Source organism: Larimichthys crocea, chromosome XII, assembly GCF_000972845.2.
Source record: "Larimichthys crocea isolate SSNF chromosome XII, L_crocea_2.0, whole genome shotgun sequence".
NCBI lineage: Eukaryota > Metazoa > Chordata > Actinopteri > Sciaenidae > Larimichthys > Larimichthys crocea.
Window position 1 is genome coordinate 2,186,367 of NC_040022.1, and position 19,005 is coordinate 2,205,371.

At 40.8% G+C, this 19,005-nt stretch overlaps 3 protein-coding genes across 5 annotated transcripts in view; all 3 read left to right on the top strand.

The window, feature by feature from the left end:
* Nucleotides 1–1,174: 1,174 nt before the first annotated feature.
* On the top strand, nucleotides 1,175–4,952 carry LOC104936150 (SUMO-conjugating enzyme UBC9-like). Of its 2 annotated transcripts, none has more exons than XM_010752129.3 (7): nucleotides 1,175–1,499; nucleotides 1,713–1,798; nucleotides 1,891–1,974; nucleotides 3,212–3,284; nucleotides 3,489–3,598; nucleotides 3,703–3,782; nucleotides 4,077–4,952. In XM_010752129.3, exons 2-7 carry the CDS (start codon nucleotides 1,733–1,735, stop codon nucleotides 4,138–4,140), a joined length of 477 nt encoding a protein of 158 aa, XP_010750431.1. In that variant the 5' UTR covers nucleotides 1,175–1,499; nucleotides 1,713–1,732; the 3' UTR covers nucleotides 4,141–4,952.
* Nucleotides 4,953–5,508: 556 nt separating this feature from the next.
* Nucleotides 5,509–8,153, top strand: cimip4 (ciliary microtubule inner protein 4). Its single transcript, XM_027285755.1, has 4 exons — nucleotides 5,509–6,108; nucleotides 6,235–6,361; nucleotides 7,551–7,661; nucleotides 7,754–8,153. Exons 1-4 carry the CDS (start codon nucleotides 6,064–6,066, stop codon nucleotides 7,840–7,842), a joined length of 372 nt encoding a protein of 123 aa, XP_027141556.1. The 5' UTR covers nucleotides 5,509–6,063; the 3' UTR covers nucleotides 7,843–8,153.
* A 2,735-nt stretch (nucleotides 8,154–10,888) lies between these two features.
* The window catches only part of il2rb (interleukin 2 receptor, beta), an 11,405-nt gene continuing 3,288 nt past the window's right edge, over nucleotides 10,889–19,005 (top strand). The window contains exons 1-9 of one of the 2 annotated variants that reach the window (XM_027285932.1): nucleotides 10,889–11,187; nucleotides 12,401–12,477; nucleotides 12,638–12,782; nucleotides 12,899–12,965; nucleotides 13,050–13,143; nucleotides 13,380–13,525; nucleotides 14,695–14,878; nucleotides 15,153–15,252; nucleotides 15,355–15,433. In XM_027285932.1, the coding sequence (XP_027141733.1) occupies nucleotides 12,411–12,477; nucleotides 12,638–12,782; nucleotides 12,899–12,965; nucleotides 13,050–13,143; nucleotides 13,380–13,525; nucleotides 14,695–14,878; nucleotides 15,153–15,252; nucleotides 15,355–15,433 (882 nt within the window). In that variant the 5' untranslated portion in view covers nucleotides 10,889–11,187; nucleotides 12,401–12,410. Of the gene's footprint in view, nucleotides 11,188–12,394; nucleotides 12,478–12,637; nucleotides 12,783–12,898; nucleotides 12,966–13,049; nucleotides 13,144–13,379; nucleotides 13,526–14,694; nucleotides 14,879–15,152; nucleotides 15,253–15,354; nucleotides 15,434–19,005 lie in introns of both variants that reach the window. The other variant, XM_019257203.2, reaches the window with a different exon arrangement.

Genomic DNA, 19,005 nt, shown 5'->3' on the forward strand with positions numbered 1-19,005 from the left:
CTAGGAAGGCAGCAACAGGTCTCTTCGACCCTGGCCACCACAGTGTTGAGTTAGGCTGGTACCTACTGTTCTCAACCAAAGCCAATTCATTTGTGATTCATTTTGATGAATTCAAAATGACCGAATCATCATCATAGCTATTGCAACTAGCCTCAAGTGGCCATTTGTGGACTGCATTGCACTTTAACAATCAGTGTATACTCTGTGCAGTCTCTCAAAACTAAATTCTTTATAAGGTTTTAGATTTATATATTGCATAGTTCACTGTTACTTGGTTTTTATTTTACTGTTACTGGTTTTATTTAACTGTTATTTATACATGTGTATATAGTGTGTATATAGTGTTAAAATAGTATATTGTATAGCAGTCCCACCAGGATTTCGCGGGCTTTTTAAAAAAATAGTTGCCGCCTAAAATGCCTAAAGTTGCATGAGGTTTTCAAAAAAATTGTGGTGAAAGTTGCTGTGCTTTTGACATTTTTGTTGCGATTTTGTTGCGGGAGGAAGTGAAAGTTGCGATAAGTTGCGATTTGACAGTCGTCGCTGGGGGTGAGGGGCCCCGTCCCTGGGGGCAAGCCCCGGAGAGGCCGCAGCGAGCACTAAGTCCACGGCCCCGGGAAGCGGCAAGGTCTGGGTGGGAGGGCGCTGTAAAGCTCGAGCCCCAGAGTCTTTCCAAGCTGACCCAGAGCTGGTCATGACGCACCGCTGCGGGGAGAGGTCCCACGAGGGAATCCTCCCGCACTGTGTGGCCATCCCTGACCCGCCGAGTTGAATCCCCCGGGCAGACTGCGCGGAAGTTGCGGAAAAAATCGCGGTGATTGGTTAAAATTGCAACACCGCCCTGAATTCACGGGGATTCACTGAAGTTGCGTTGAATTTGCAAATCGCAACATCGCGAATTCCTGGAGGGTCTGGTATAGGTGTGTATAGTGTTTTGTTTTCTTGCTATCACTTAATATCTCACTTACTGTTTGGGAGCTGCTGTAAACAAAAACAATTTCCCTGCGGGGATTAATAAAGTATTTCTGATTCTGACTCATTTCGATGAATTTCAAAATGAGCGGATCATCCAAACGCGGTGAACTCCCCCGGCATTGAATGCCACACCAAAGATGGCCGACCGCGCCTGACGTGCGTGACCCGGGCTGCCCGGTGAGCTGCCTGAAGGTCCTGACGAAATAAACAAATTGGGGTCCTCTCTCTTCGCTGTAAGCTAGCTAGTCGAAACGGTTGTTACGAGTCACATTGTTTCACAACAACTGTGGCAAATTGTGAGAAATAACACCAATGTGTGTCGGTTAGAGTGTTCGGGGGAATGTTTATAAACCCAGAGTTCGGCTCGGTTCGCTCGGTTCCGTCCTAACTGTCCCGGTTTTTCTGCTTTTTTAAACGTCGACGGGTGTTTTTTTTTTTTTTTCTTCAAACGGTAACGTTAGCATCGGCTAAGCTAACAGGCTAATTTAAATTATTCGACATTTACCTGAACAAATAAAAAACAGGTGAGTTCAGATTAAAGGACGTCACGTTTGTTAGTGTTAATGATGATTTTAAATCATTTCACAGTCGATAGATTTAATTTATCCTCGTCGTGTAAACACACGAATCAACGGTCGGTGGGAGCTAACGTGCGCTTTCATGTTTTTTATTTATTTAGTATGAAAGCAGTTTGATTTATTAATAATTAATCTGTTTCATAGGTTGTTTTTCCACAGGGAGGCGTTGATGAGCAACAATGTCTGGCATCGCTCTGAGCAGATTGTCCCAGGAGCGCAAAGCCTGGAGGAAAGACCACCCGTTTGTAAGCAGCCACAACAACAACAACAACAACATCCACACAGACTTATAAACAACACCCGAGACTGATCAGGTTCTGGTTCTGTTGTCTTGCAGGGTTTTGTCGCCGTGCCGACGAAGAATCCTGATGGGACGATGAACCTGATGAACTGGGAGTGTGCCATTCCCGGGAAGAAAGGAGTGAGTTCACCTACTCTGAACATGTAAAGAGTTATATACGTCAGAGGGTGTGCGTTACGGCCAATACTGGCACGAGTGACGTGCCAATAATGACGGTAATGCACACCTGCACCTGGGCTGGTAGCTCAGTCCGTAGGCTTATGGTGGAGTAAGGTGGAGAGGTGCCAGTTCACCTCCTCAAGGTGCCCTTGAGCAAGACGCCAACCGTCCACCATCTCGCTCCACATTAAGGTTTATTTCAGGTAGAAATACATTTAAAAAAAACAAGAATTTCCCCTCAGGATCAGTAAAGTATTTGTTCTATTCTTCCCTTGTTATCGCTGAACGAGATGCGATGAGACGGTCAACAGAAAATATTCGAGCCTCACCTCTCACCCTCTCAGGATCAGTCCCCAAAGTTTCCCCAAACTGGATAAATGCCACACACATAAACACTAAACTTCCTTTCCGGTTCAGTCTCGTAGTGATGAAGATATCTGCTGTAAAACTTTTTTTTTACAGATTAAGAAACTCAGTCTGTGCCGTGTCAGCAACTCACCGCAGTGCTGATGCAAACATTTCCAATAACTTTCAAAAATCTAACCGTATTGAAAAAGATGTACGTGATATTCTGAAGCTCCATAAAATACAGAATATTCATTAAAGAAAGATGCAAGGGGCGGTCGGTAGCGTAGTGGGTTAAGCGGCCGCCCAGTGTGTGGAGGATATAGTCCTCGCTGCAGCTGGGCCGGTTCGAATCCCGCATCGGACGGACATTTACTGTGTGTCATTCCCCCTCTCTCTGCTTCCTGTCTGTCTTCAGCTGTACTATCAATAAAGGCATAAAAGGCCAAAAAAATAATCTTTAAAAAAAAAAGAAGAAGAAAGAAAGATGCAAGTCAGATGTATTACTCCATTCAATGACTTCCACTGTTCAAACCTTCAGCCAGATTTACCTCTCAAACCGTGCTATCGACCGTTGTATCAGCAGGATTGTTACATCTTAATTCTGTGTCATGCATTTGTAATTTGTCAAATTACTGCAAATGATGAAGCCGTCTTATCACACACTCTCTGTTCAGAGTAACCGACATTTAAATACATGAAGCTCATTTTGTCTTTTGCGCTAGAAAAACATCTGAAGTTCAAAGTTTGAATGATTCAGGCGTTTCAGGAAAACCAGCTTTGATCGTCATGCAGAGGAATGGTTGTTTAAAAAATGTTTAATAAGTCTGTGTGTTATTTCTTTCTTCATCAGACCTTGTGGGAGGGCGGACTCTACAAACTCAGAATGTTGTTCAAAGACGACTACCCCTCTTCACCACCCAAATGTGAGTGCCACTTCACAGTCTGTAGTTTCGTTCTCTGTTGACGGGCAGACATTTACATGCAGCTGTCTATTCAAAATAAGAGAGGGACAGCTCAGGAAATAAGAGATAGTGCCAATGTGTAAATGATGAACCCTGAAGCGAACACATCCATCCTCTCATCTCGAGCTTCCTTTAAGCCCTAAAATCCTAAATTTCTCTCCTCAGGCAAGTTTGAGCCACCAATATTTCACCCGAACGTCTACCCATCCGGCACCGTGTGTCTGTCGATCCTGGAGGAGGACAAAGACTGGAGGCCTGCCATCACCATCAAACAGGTCACAACAGTTTTATGTGCAGTTATGTCTTGATTATGACTGAATATAACGTACACAGACCATCACACAGAGCTGCAGTCTGACTGCTGATTTGTTGTTTTCAGATCCTGTTGGGGATCCAGGAGCTGCTGAACGAGCCCAACATACAAGACCCAGCACAAGCAGAGGCTTACACAATTTACTGGTGAGTGTGTGTTCTGTTTGTCAGACGCTGATTTAAATGCCCTGAACTGTCAGAGCAGTTCTCTTTTCAGTCATGACCTTTAGACGACAGAGGGAAGTCATAAAACAAACAAATAAAGGAAAGCTTTCTGTTCTTTCTTTCTACTCTGATATGTTTTATTTTGAAAATCTACCAGACTCTCTGTGTCGCTGCTCGACACATCTGGTCGGATCACAAACATCGCCTAGGACGGTGCAGTCGGGACAAACTGACATCATCATGGTTGAAAACGTCTTTCTGTCTCTTGTCTTTCAGTCAGAACAGGATGGACTACGAGAAGCGGGTAAGGGCACAGGCCAAGAAGTTTGCCCCGACATAGAGAGGAGAGCTGGGCCTCTGATCCCGCCTGAGCAGCCTGAACTTACGGAGGATACAAACAGGAGGCAGGCAGCACCTGAAGGACCACTCCAACAAGAATCCAGTTTTGAGTATTATCATACTATCACACAGGTGGCGAGTGAGCCTTTTTTTTTTTTCTTTTTCTTTTTTTTTAAAACAACAAATCATACAATAAGATCATAACTTTACCTTCAACAAATGTTTATGCATTTTCAATGCATAGCTCATGATCCTAGAACTCCGCTGTCGACACGACCTTTCGCTCTTTGTAACTCTTGTATAATCCATATCTCCAGTTTCTTCATGAGTCCTGCGAAGCTCACTCATGCCTCCATCGAATACTGTAATAAAGTAATGCTAATGTATCGGCAGAGCTGTAGAAATAAGATTTCACGTCCAAACCACTCTCTGTGTAAACGTTCAAGAGGAGGAGATTTCGCTAAACCTTCCAGTTTTTAATGAAGAAAAATCCCACCGAGTATTGTAGATAGTGTTTCACGAGGAGCTGGGACAAAGCGTTTCGTTCCCGTCACATCCCAGAAAAGCATCAAAAAATACAGTCGACACGTCAGATTCAGGTAGAAGACAATCCTGGCACTTGTATATTGGTTGTTAAGCTAAAACTAAAGTGGTGTTTGTCCATCTCAACGAAGGGAGGAGTTTAAATCCTTTTATTGCAGTGGAGAGAAGATAGTGTTCAGATTCTTTTTGTGAATCCAACTCGGGAGTGAAAGTATTCAACGTCAACACCAGCACGCCGTCTGCTTCCCCTCCCCGCCCCCCCCAAAAAAATAGCTACAAAATGAGACAGAGGAGAGTTTTTCATAGTGAAAGTAACAAAAAGCTGTCGCTGTGTGAGCACCACTTTGAGTCGTTTTATCCCACAATGCTTAGAAAACAAAAAACATGTCTCATCGAGTCACAATCGTGAAAGAAGCTGTTTTAAAATCTGGCGAACAGAAGCTGAAGGATCCCCGTTGGAATGGCCTCTCAACCAGCAACAGAGAGACAGAAAGTGCACTTGAGAGTTAAAGCGAAGGCCTGAGATTTTTTTTGCCTCTGAGTATATGAGTGCATGTACATAATATAAATAATGAAAAAATTGTGGAAGTTATGTTTTATATTGTTTTAGCCAGTTAACATTTGTGTGTGGTATTATAACAAAAGAACACAATAAATGGCATACAATTGTGAAATAAAGTTGAATAAAAGAACAAAAAAAGTTTGTTCCTGAGTTTTTTTATATTTCGACATAACTTCAGTTTTTATCCATGACGGCACTCACAGGTTTCTGAGCTTAGGTGTCGTCCACCTGATCACTTTTTGAGAAGAAAGGTGAAGATTGAAGGATGTGGTTCAAGGGATGAAAGGTCGGGGGATCAATCAGTCAGACTTAAATAAAACACCCCACATCCCCTGCCCTGAGTAGTCGAGGGGTGAAAGGTTGATGAAGGACTTTGGAGATCGGGGATGGGAATAAGACCAGGATTCGAGAGTCGAGCCTCTGAGTACATCACTCTGTGTGTTAGAGCCCTGTGGTTCCTGTATTTGATTGAAATAGAGATGAAAGGATTTGAAAATACAGTCAAAGAGGAGTGAACAGTGAAGATGTGCTTCAGCACTTGATGTGCAGAAACAGGATGAGGTCTTTCTTCCTGAACTTAGTCATAAAACTTTATTTGAAGCAACATCTAATTATAAATACCATCAGAATAAAACAACTTTATTTTTGGACACCGAGGCGTGTTATCTTTGTCAAAATGTCACTTTTTTCTTTTTCTTTTTTTTTAGTCGTGTCCACAGTGAAACCTGATGTAATGCTCTCCGGTGTCTTGCATGACATTCTTAAGAAATTTAACACCTTTTGTTTTGCCTTACCTCTCCTGTGGTTTATTCTCTCAGTATGACCTCAATTGGCCAAAAAGACACCAAACCAGCAAAGACGCAGGTGAGAAACCTATATATTTTTTTTCTCTGTTTTGTTTTGTTTTGTTCTGCTGCTGCTGCTGCTGCGTGTTAAACAATGTGCTGGTGTTGTTTGTGATGATTTCCTTTTGAACATGTTGTGCCCTAGGTGAGGGCCGTAGAAAGCCCTCAGGTGCTGTCCCTGTCGCTGCCTCATTATGTTGATCCTGGATCAGACTCGAACGCCCACGGTTACCACAGCTTGGGCCACTGTCTTCGCAACAACATATTTCCAGGTCTGTACATCAACATCCAGTCTCTATAAAGACCCCCAGTCTCCTAACACTTCATTTTAGTATCTGTTGTAATGTGCAAGACGAGTGGGTGCACGATCAGTCGGGGAGTATTGACAACCAATGACAGCCAACACACTGCTGCCAATATGTTGTTAAGCTGACATGACATGAACGTTACTTCACAGGCAGTGGCCACGTTGGACAATAGTAAATCAAGGGGATCCTGAGTAACACAATCTGTCTTATCCTGCTGAATAATTTAGCTGTGAATGTTGCCATGTGCACTGAGTGACACGCTAACTTACTCTCACTCGCTCATTTGCTTGTATTTCAGGTGTGGTGAGCTGTTCGGCTGCCCACATGAGTTCAAAACATGCCGTCCCACTTTCAGAACAACCATTTCCAAACTGATGATTGCATGAAATATATATATTTTTAAAAAATCACTATTATTGCTTTTTTGATGCACAAATCCATAACATAACAGTTAGGAACATTGTTTTATTTGTGACAGATTTATATTCCCAGCATTTTTGTCTAAATTGTATGTCACTGACTTTTGATTGGACTTCACAAGTGGTGCTTCCTGTTTGACTTCTTCCTGTGACTAAATCTGTGTAGAAAAAAGGTGCCGAAATCTAAGTTCGGGTTTTAAAAATCTGTGTAGTTTTGGTGCCTTTATTATAAGTAGTTTTGATACCTTAGTCTAAAATATTTTGGTGCCTAAATCTAAGTAGATTTGGTGCCTTAATCTAAGTAGTTTTGAGACCTTAATCTAAGTAGATTTGGTACCTTAATCTAAGTAGTTTTGGTGCCTTAATCTAAGTAGTTTTGATACCTTAATCTAAGTAGTTTTGATACCTTAATCTAAGTAGTTTTGGTACCTTAATCTAAGTAGATTTGGTGCCTAATCTAAGTATTGATACCTTAATCTAAGTAGATTTGGTGCCTTAATCTAAGTAGTTTTGATACCTTAATCTAAGTAGCTTTGGTGCCTTAATCTAAGTAGTTTTGATACCTTAATCTTAGTAGTTTTTATACCTTAATCTAAGTAGATTTGGTGCCTTCATATAAGTCGTTTTGTTTTCTAAATCTAAACTTCTTAGTCTTGTTAAATTTTATTTCATTATTCACACTTTTTCTTTCCTAACCCACCTTTAATTCACCCCACTGAACCTTCTGTCTTCAGGTGCTCCTTTAACATGGAGGTCCCTCACCATGGACTCCTACATCAGCCACCCTCTGACTGGTTGGCCTGCTGACCCCCATCTCTGGTATGGGCACAAGACAGATGAACTGGGTAGGTTTTTCTTTCTCCTTTTATTTTTCTGTAACTGCTCTGGTTAACACGTTCATGACACACCTTTTCGGCTTCTTTTCTTCTTCTTGCAGTCCAGTGGACAGAGAGAAACATCATGAACCAGAAACTCAACATGAAACTGACAGCGATGGAAGAAAAAAAAAAGGGCACTGCAAAATGAGGTCCAGCTTCCTACAATGAGACCACAACAACACACACACACCGCCTTTGTAATTCACACCTCAGGTTACCTTGGAAATGCTAAAAAAAAGGTGTGACATGCAGCATTACATGTTGTAACATTGGTGTTAAGCAATAAACAAACGATAAAGATAAGACATGAAATACCACTAAAAAGATTATTGGTTAGATCATGGCTGATAATGTCTTTGGTTTGGGATAAACCAAACTGTAATCAGTTAGGTGTCACAGAACAATAGCGCCGCTCATTTTTGTGCATTTACATGATTAAAGAAACGAAAATAAACTTGATTTATTGAGTCATTGTGATGCTTTTTTTTCCGTCTCCTTTAACACCGCTTAAAAATTTGGCGTAAAGGTTATCGCAGAGGTCCCGACTCAAACTAAAACTAAACAACCTGAAACCGTCGAGTGCTACCAGCAGTTTGAAGGGGTTATTTGTCTCTGTGTGATGTGAAGGCAGCACAATGGAGGTGGTTTCAACAGAAAACCACTGAAACTTGCTTTTTGTCACTACCTCCTGTCTTTCCTCTTCAGTCAGACCTATATATATATAACAAGTATAGTAGAAGTGATCTGCTGCGTTTTTTTCTTTACTCCACAGATGAAGCAGGTGAATTTGCATCGATTGATTCGACTAGTAATGTTAAACTGGTAAACAGTATATCTGATCAACACCAACATGTCAGCACTGACACTGCGAGTGTCTTTAACTGCACTAACAGATAACTGTGCAAGCACAGGACAGACAATGTTTAAAGTTTTTGGACTGTATGTAAATACTGTAGCAGTTTATGCAGCATTTACTCCACAGGATATCAGTCTGTTAACGAGAACTGTACATATTTTAGTGTTTGACTTCTGCATTAGATTAGGCAAATGTAGTGAAAAAAATAGCACTAGTTTACTTATGATACATCTTTGAAAGATGTTTATTTTTGTTGATGTTGTTTTTACATGTTTTGCAGCATGAAGTGTGCCCTCCCTTGCTACTGTTCTCACCTCCACCCTAACTGAGAAACCCCCTCCCCTCCACTGACTCTGTGGTTTGTTGGTGGACTTATTTCTCGCTGCCTTACGAGCACAAACATCACTATGGTCTTCTAGACAGCGAGAGCTGTGCGCTCTTCTTCCTCTTCTGCACGCCTCAAACCATTGTCCGACCTTAGTCTCTCCTTTCACCACTGCTAGCTGATGCCAACACCTAAGTAGGCGCATGAACTTGTGGGGTGATGCATCAGATCACCGTTTGACATACTGCAGGCCTGAACCCACTCAACTAACCTGCTGAGTTGAAACATAATGTGTTGCAACAGTTGTTGTTGTTGTGTGCGTGAATGCTTTGTGGCTTGCAGCTCTATGTACAACATGTTGCACAATGGCCCCTCATTGAACTTTAAGACTGAGATGAATGCATTGATCTTATAGTTCGACTGTGCAGGTTTCAGTGTAAAACTTCTGTTAGAAATGTTTCCCCTTATCTCCACTCTCTGTTGGGGATTTGGGATTGTAAATTACTGAGGTTATATTGTTTGTTTTTTAAATTAATTTGTACAGTAAAGTATGGAATAAAACACTTATACAAGCCTGAAACGTGAAATAAACAGTACTAATATCTAGTACTAATATCCTTTTAAAAAACTGGCATCTGTGCCCGATTTATAATTAAATAAATATGGTATAACTAATAGTACGATAAAAGGATATTAGTACTGCTGATTTCACGTTTAAGTGTATAAAATTTGGGGTTTTCCATTAAATATGACAGTGATTTACTGTAAAATGAACAGTCTGTCACTTAAAATGCTACTTTATTCTGTATAAGTTTATGTAAATAAAGGTTTTGCCATTAAATATGCATTTTCTTTTTAAAAACAAACAAAACTGGCAGCAGTGGTTGCCAGAATTTTATCACAATAAATAGGTATAACTTTACTTTCTAATATTACGACAACAGGATATTAGTACTGTTATTAGTTTCTGACGTTTAAAGTTGGCTTTTTTCCATGTTTTGTTGCATAGTTGACATGAAAATACCGTATGAATGCCATATATAACAATATATTTTGAAATAATCGTGGTTTATCAAGAATACTACTTTATTCTGTAAAAAATTCCCTTATAATGCCATATAAATTAAGCTTGTGCCAAGAAATATGAAATATGTTTTATCATTGTCAGAGTTTATAAGTGACAACACAATAAGCATGAACACTTATTATTATAAACCTGTGATCTGGTGCTATAGAAATTTGAATTTAATAGCAATTCATGAAACTAATCTTTTCTTTCTTTCTTTCTTTCTTTCTTTCTTTCTTTCTTTCTTTCAGTCTTTCTTTCTTTCTTTTTACAGTAACTCTTGAGACGAAGCGTTGAAATAAAATATAAATCTTGAGATTGGAAAAATTAAAGTCATCTTCAATTAAAGTCTTGACCTGGTGTCTTACATTTAAGACAAAGTGACGAACTAACAATCAGAGGAAATGTCTCGCGGCCTATGGCTTCACAAATGAAATGTTTGGTGACCTTTTTTAGAGAAGAGCCGAGCTGCTGCTTTAACTCTTAGTTCTCTTTCCCTGTATAGAAGCAGTAGAGTAAAATATACTGTATATGCTTCTGCAGCGCTTGCGGCTATAAGAGCAGTGGTTTTGACGCTGTACTACTTTTTTTGCTCTGTGTGTGTGTGTGTTCGCATCTTAAATAACCCCATAGTTCTAAATTGGGACGGTTTAAGCCTCTTTAATCCTCCGAATCTTTATTTAAAGCTGCGTTTCATTGTCATAAACCACTTCATAGGACGACCTGAGCTGTTTCTCTTTATACAACCCACTTTACGTTGTGATTGAAAGCGGATGCGGTGGCGTGCTTTGTATTTCTTGTTTTCAGTGTAATTATGTTAAAAGCTGTGTGATGGGGTCCAGGTAGGTAGGTGTCTGTTGGGTGAAGTAGGCACTTCTCCTCCTCCTCACCCCCCCCTCCACCTAGGCCCGTCCTCTCTCTTACTATCACACGACCTCATGAGGCTTCCTGTAAAGCCCCAGATACCGGCTGTGGTTACAAGTGGAAAATGTTACTGGGCACTTTAAAGAAGAGACAGGGGCGAGAATGAGGAGAGAGAGGGATGAGTGAGTGATAGAAAGAGAGAGCGAGAGTGAGAGAGAGAGAGAGAGAGAGAGAGAGAGAGAGAGAGAGGGTGGGAGGTTGCATAAGAGACTGAGGTAGAGATGTGCGAAAGATCTTCTGAACTCGTCAGCCCACCAGAGGGGACGACAATGTGTTTCCTCTCAGGGACCTCCTCCTGTCTTTACTGACCACAGCTCACGAGGTACTGTATCAGTTTCTTTGCAGATGATGTTCAAATTTATCTTCACACTGGCTCTTTGTTTTATTATATGACTGCTTCATTACCTAGGTTTCCTGATCTCGTTACTCAGAACAAATGCTTTTGTTTTCCCCTTTGTGCTTAAGGTTACGATATGATACGCATATCAATTGCGGGTGACGCATCTGCGCTTGTCATTGTAGTCCTACTCAGTTCAGGCTTTGACGGAAAAAAAAAAACAGCAACGCCTGATGACTCAAACCAGTGACAAAATGTGAAACTTTATGGAAAATATCCACGTCATGTAAAGAGAATCTGTGTATGTCTCTTCTTAATAAAACATAATAGTCTTGCTGTAGAACATGGTTCAAACTGTGTCTGTGGTGGACTAGCACAGGTGTCACTGTTTCCAGTAAAGTTTCACATTTAACTGCTCGTTGCCGCCTTCTCAGGATGACTATATTTCTGCTCTCAAAAGCTGCTGATGATGATTGGCTTATGCAATTTCAACGTCCAGGTTTCAGAAACGAGTTTCTCTCCATTAAAAAACATTTCCATACGAAGGTAGAAACTTGTCTGAGTCATAACCACCACTTTGTCGGAGTCCAAGATTATGATTTTAACACATATTCATCTATATTGTGAACATTTTTATGTTGAATATGTTAATGTATTTAACATCGACACACAGTATATCCAACATATAATATAACAATGTATGCAAAGGCTGTGATGAATTAACGCTTTTCAAGTATCCCAGAGGTCCTACATAGAAAAAATAAGGTCTCATGCCCTCTTAAAGTTTCCATCTTCATTGATAATTCTGGCTAACCATGTGTTTTGTGTCTCTGTAACCATTTTTTAACATCTGAAGCGGCTGTACTCTTCCATGATCCGAGGTTTATTTAAGCAGCTGTGACCACCCCGACCTTTGAAACCACCCGCTCAAACCGCCAAGACATTTACTCATGTACACGTTCATGTGCTTTGTCCCGTAGTATACCAGTTTCCATCCCCAAACTACACTATATTTTCAACATAGAATTTTTTCGACGCTTCTGCCAAATAACACTTACAAGCATCCTTTCATAATCTGTTAAATGTTTTGTAAAACACGGCTGCTCTATGTGTTATACGAAGTAATTTCAGACCTTCCATCATTGGATTTTTAGTCTTGTTGTAATGTGCTGTTTGTCCCCTTTGTTTACAGTCATAGTGTCGTGGTCATGGAGATCCTGTGGTCCGTGTACATCCAGGTGGTTCTGTTTTCAGTGGGTGCTCACTCTCACAGAGGTATATTTGAGGATGTTCATAACTGAAACTGTTTCTATGTTACTGTCCTGAAATCCCTTCGAACGGGGAAGTTTAACCGTCCGAGTTTAAGTCCAGCAACACTGACAAATACCATTCTAATCTATCTCTCTCTCTCTGTTATGTCTGTCTCTCGCTCAAGGACTGTCCTGCGTAAATGACTATGTCAACAATGTCAGTTGTACGTGGAACGGCTCTCTGGTGGCTCCTGGTGTTAACTGCTCGATCTCTGGTCTGACGAGAGCCCGGATCTTTAGAGGCTACGAGAGAATTTCCATTGAAATAATGTAAGATGTTATACTCATTGCTACTTACCAAAATGTTATGGATTTAAAATATTTTTTGTCTTGACAGTTAAGCAAATCTGCAGCAGTTAATGGTGATTTTATTTTATTTTTTTTAGTCGAACCTGCAAGCTGGAACGACATGGAAACTCTCCTCCAGGCTGCAGTTTTGTCTTTGAAAGTGAAGTAAGTCACTCACAAAAATCATTCATAAAAACCTCTCATGGATTTATCTCTATATAAAATGAATGCCACGATTTGTCCCTACAGGAATTCAACTCTTACAAAGCTTTGCCCTACATCCGCATGGAGTGCGATGGCATGTTGGTGGACAGCCTCACAGACTACCAGCCGAAGGATCACAGTTAGTGGCTTTTACTTCATCAGTAAACTGTTTTCAGGAGGCCGTCTTAGACACATTTATATACTTAGAAACATTAGGAAATGACGTCACTCTGTTTAAGAAAGGTTAAGTCTGGGACAAGTGGACGAAAGTCAAAGTCCAGTTGCCCGATATTCAACCATGAACCTTCACAGATCTCATTGTGTGCTTTTCTTTCCACATATGTGTCCGTGTGTCTGTTTTGTGTGTGCATACAGTCAAAATGAATCCTCCAGGTATTCCCCGTGTCAACAGCACTGTCAATGAGACCTGGATATCCTGGAGTGCAGGCAGTCCTTGCTCGAGGTTCATCAAGGCCTTTAGGTTCCAAATTCAGGTCAAACAGAAAAACAAGACATGGAAGGTGAGTGGCCATAATCATAGGTTATCCTTAGGTTACACAAGGTCACGTGTGGGCCTTGAGGTCCTCGGCAGTATTGGTTGTTTTGGCTTTGATTGGGAACAGTAGGTGCCAGTCTGGCCAGGGTCGAAGAGACCTATTGCTGCCTTCTTAGTCATAATAGATAGCTTGTTGTTGACGTTCCAATCTGCGTAAACAGACATCTGTGTCTCCAGACTAGAATATACTGACAATAACACCTGCATGGGTAAAGACATTCTCTCTGACTAATTCTGCGGCGTGCAGTATTTGGGGTGTGATCTTTGGATTTAAAGTCTATCCACCAGGATGAGTTGGGCAGAATGTGAGACCGACTCAGGCACTTCTGATGAACTTTGAGAGTGTCTCTAATTCTCCTTGATCAAGCGTCAATAAATAATACAGCATAAGACATAAGAGGCTCCTGAACACTTTCTTCCTTCCTGACCTCAGCATTGACCTTTGACTTCAGCAATTTCTCCACAACAGAAAAGACATTTTTATAAAAAATACTTAGCACAATTCTGTGTAACTAGTAGTGTGCTAATTTCAGCAAGGTAGTGTCTCAGTTCGAGTCCAGCCATTGCATATTTATGATGATCACAACATTTTACTGCTTCTTCTTCATCGCCGAATTGCAACTGAGTTTCCCCGGCCGCCATTGTCACAATGCCAGCAAAGGGCTAGATACGAGGTGGTTGAATGTTGAGGTTAGCTGTTGTGTAACGGTAGCTAATTGTTTATCAGATATGTTGTTTCATCTTCAAATATCGACCATGTGCCTCCAAATTTGAATTTTTATTGTCTTTACAGTTGCTGATCAGTACAGTATATACATTTTATGGCAATCCTTTCAATAGCTGTTGAGATATTTTACATCAAAATATTAAGTGGCATATTATTTATGTGGTGCATTGATAACATCAGCTACTCATGAGGTCTACACTTCCCCTTTGACTAAATGTTATATCTTAATTCATGCTTATATTTATTCTGGTTCAATGCTCTGGTCACAAATAATGTTTGGTTTCATGCATAAATCATTCAAAAGGCAAATGCAACAGAACTTACTAACATTATTTAGATTCTGCTTCAGATTCTGGTTACGAAACACCCTAATTATGACATTCTGCCCAATTTCCATCTGTTATCAGGAGGCCAGAGATATGTTCACACACGAATTGCAGCTAGAATTACCTTCTCAGCAACTAAAGGGACACTTGCAGGTCAGGGTGAGAGTCTGCACCATTGGGGATTTGCTTAGCCAATGGAGCAACTGGAGTCCAACAACGTCCTGGGTAGGACCAACAGATACGGCGACAACATCAGAGGATGAATGTAAGAACACATTGCATTTTCAGGTTGTTTCAGTTGCAACCAAACCAACTTACAAAGTTATTACAAGAAAATAGATGCATAGATTGGTCCATCAAGTACAGATGGAAAAACACATGTAGGGTTACTTCCTTGTCGACTCTAATAGGGTGTTATATTGGTGAGACGACAGATGATACAGTTCTATACACGTCTTGCAGAGATCCTGTAAACAAATGACTAAATGCTGTACTTGTATATGCATTTTGCAAATTGTAATGTCAGCTCTCTGTTTCAGGGTGTCTTCTTGATTGGACATATTTGTGGAGATCGATGTTGAGCGTGGGTCTCATCCTTGTTATAATCGTGGTCCTTTACAGGAGTTGCATGAGCAGACGGTGAGTGTAGTGTTACGTTGTGTTTTGTTTGTTTTTATGCAGTATGTTCAATGTAATTGTTCCTTTTTTTTTTTTTTTTTTTTTTTTTTTTTGCTGCTTCAGGTTCCACAACAAGAAGCCGGTACCAGACCCTTCGAAGTATTTCCACACTCTCCATTCTCTCCATGGAGGAAATCTAAAGGTAAACATTCAAACCATACATTAAGCCTTTTTACCAAATGTCCTACCACATAGAACAGTTTGACATTTCTTTCAGCAGATGTGACCACCGAAACCTATTTATACATAGATGATCTGTTCACTTTGACTTCCTTATTGAAGCTGCTGCTCATTATGGTAGATGGATAAAATGGATCAATGTTAATCAGTATTCAGCAAAGTAACTGAATAATACTAGTAATAGTGGCTCAGTAATGTCACTGTAATGTAGCAGCTCAAAAGACTGCAATACAGCCAATACAAATGCAATTGAGTGGTACATGGTGTCATCTCCCAGCTGGAGTACCCCAGGGTTCAATGTTGGGCCCACTGACAGTATAAAGAATGGATGGTGCAGACCTGGGGCGGTCTGAATGAGGTCTGGTGCTCAAACAAGCCATCTGTAACAGCACCTACATGTCAGTCAAAGCATCCACGCTGTTATATCTGCATAACTTAAAGCCTTAATATAATTTGAAGACAGTTGTATTATAAAAAATTCACCCTCAGTACAGTTGCATGCAGGAACACAGTTGGCACTTCCTCTTTATACTTCTCACAGAGGTGCGCAGCTACATCATCACATAACAGGCCTGGTAACCATGTACAAACTTTCCTGTGGTGGAATACTATACTCTAGAAATACAGAATTTAATTAAAAGTGATTAAGTCATGTATGTTATGTATTCTGCAAAGTACAGAGTAACTATAGCTGTCAAAATAACAAAGAGGGATTAAAAAAGTACAAGCGGCATCAAATCTGAAGTAAAGAACCTCAAAATTACATCTGAGTACAGCCAGAAGGTCAGTTTACTAGTCTTGTCTTGTGAGTTCCACAACATTATGAAAAAGCCAAACAAGCAGGAAGTCCAAATACTGAAGAAAGTAGAGCTGCTGCTGTTGGGGGCCCTTCAGACAGTTTGTCTCATGACCTCCTGCCTATTTTCCATTTGCAGGTTTAATAAGAAATGAGGGTGTGTCACTCACCGCTGATTACCAGTAAAAAGTCGCAGGCACAGTCTGCCCCAGATTTTTAAAAGGTCTTTGGTGTATTTTGTTGTTGCTTCTCAAGAAACACACATGCCACTCTTTCTTTCTTTATTTCTAGAAGGGCTGAATCCTCTGTCAGCTCCTGCGTCGTTCTTCATGGCCCAGCCATGCGACCACATCTCCCCAGTCGAGTTGTGTGAAGGCTCTGACGTTGCCCCATCCACCTCTCCATCCTCCAGCTCCACCACCACCCTGCTCAGTTCAAGTTCTACCCCTCGGCTGGCTCAGACACCAGCAGGGTCGCTGACAACTCCTCCTCCTCTTCTTCATCCTGTTTCTCCAACATGGGCATTTCCTGTCCAGCTCCTCCGGCAGCTCAGCTCAAACTGACCCCAATCCCCCTACTTCACATCACGATGATTTCCACAACTGCCACAACAACCTCCACCACTCGCGCTCTGCCCATCCTCACCAACTTTCCAATCTATGAGAGCTTGAAGAAGGAGCCTCAGAGCCCGGACTCGGGCTTTGGCATCGGAAAGGAAGATGAAGAGGAGAAGGAAGATAAAATGGTTGTGAATGTAAAGAGGAGGAGGTTAATCAGCAGACCTCTCCTCTCGTCATCCTCCCTCTCTGTCTTCCTCCCTGGACATGCCCTCCCTCCCTCCCTCCCTACCCCCCTCTAACACTCCCGGTCACTCAGGTATCCACTGATAGTCAACAAGTAGACACACCTGTGGCAGCTGCCAGTATAACTACTACGCCGCCTGGCCTATGGCTGGTGCCATGTGCAGGTCTTCCTCCATGCCTGTGGAGACTTGTAAAACAGGATATCTGACCCCAAAGAGCTGCAAACCACTTCAGCAATAAATCCATCTGAAAACTTCATGTAATGAATCTGGAAGAACCCCTATGTGATTGTTCAGGCAGCCTGACATGGATTAGTCTAATCTTTTTTTTTTTTTTGAAAAACAAAATTTAAATCTAAATTAATAATTTTAGTCACTTGGGGTAAGAAGAACAAGCTGAATAAAGGTCCAGGTGTAAAGATTTAGGAGTGTTTATTGACAGGAATGGTATACAGTATCCATTAGTACGTTTTCATTAGTGTATAATGCCTGAATATAAGAATCATGTGTTTTTCTAGAAATGAACTTTGTTTTTTAATGTGAATTTGGCAGCTGAGTTTTTCTCACATGCTTGGAAGGAGAGGGTGAGTGTATCATTTGTTTGCATGCTACTTACTGCTAGGTGGCACTACATCCAACACGGGGACGTTTAAAGTTTTCACAGTGAATGTGTTAACACTTATTTTGCTTCTCTGGGAAATACCATACACGGTATAAATATGGATGTTGTATCCATTATGTCATCATCAGGGTCCTGCCTCTTCCACCCCTCCCAGCTGATCAAAAATTAGCTGGCAAACAGGCCGCCTGTAATGGCATCCACCTGCTGATCAAAGCTAATGTTCTTAGCCACGGCAAGGACTGAATCTTTGTACACGGGGCAGTTGCTCTACCGACTGTGCTGAACGTCACCCATAATGTAGCTGATTTACGTATATGTAGCAATACTGCCGGACTCCTAACAAGTACCTTTAAACTTCTTACGTTCACTGCAGTTTATTTGCATTAGTGTACAAATATGCATGAAATAACATTGCAAAGCAAAGTATGAACGTAGTTATTACTTTAAACTAAATGCTACTGTCACTTAATAACGACGTTACAAACTGCTTTTTTTTTGGAGTTTGCTTTTATTACTTTAACCTAAAAATAGACAAAGACATATGTTCAAACTACAATACCATTTTAATATATATAAAAAAAAAAATTAAAAAGATAAATACCAGGGTTTTTTTTTGTTCCTGGCAGGCAGATGTGTGATTTTTAAGAAGTAAAACTTGATGTAAACGTGGTTTAATGTATGTAAATAGTCACAAATTACTTGTGATGAGGAACTTTTAGAGTCGAATCACGAGAAGATGTTATCGTAGGTGATGTCTGCTATCGCTCGCACGATCTAAGCTCATGTTTAAGGGTGTGAAAGCAACATGTAGCATTAAATTTGTTGTTGATGTTTTGTTAAAAGTTGTAAGGCAGCTGGTTTGCCATCAGTGTTTTTGTCATCTCATTTGTTCGTCCACCTTTATAAATTATTTTTAAGAGTTTGAGCGATCAAATCAACACCTTTAATCATCATAAATCATTATTTCAGAAACAGATAATTCATCTTACAATATACCAGCACCTGGTTTAAGTTTTACTGTCTACCTTACACTTTTGGTGTAATATTTCTAGGCTCTCATAAATCATTGGGGATAAATGTTGCTGCTCTCGTCTCTACATGTGCAGTATATTTCCGTTGCACTCAGTGACATCTGTGCAGAGACCAAACAAAATAAAAACCTTTGGTAGAAATGGGTCACCCTTTGACTTCCTGTGTCGTTGTGGAGTGAAGGCTGAGGGGTGGGCATGTAAACCAACATGAGAAAGAGTGTGAGTGTGTATGTGTGTGTGTGTTTACGTGTCCTGTCAGGTGGTCCTGGTGGTGTGTGTGTGT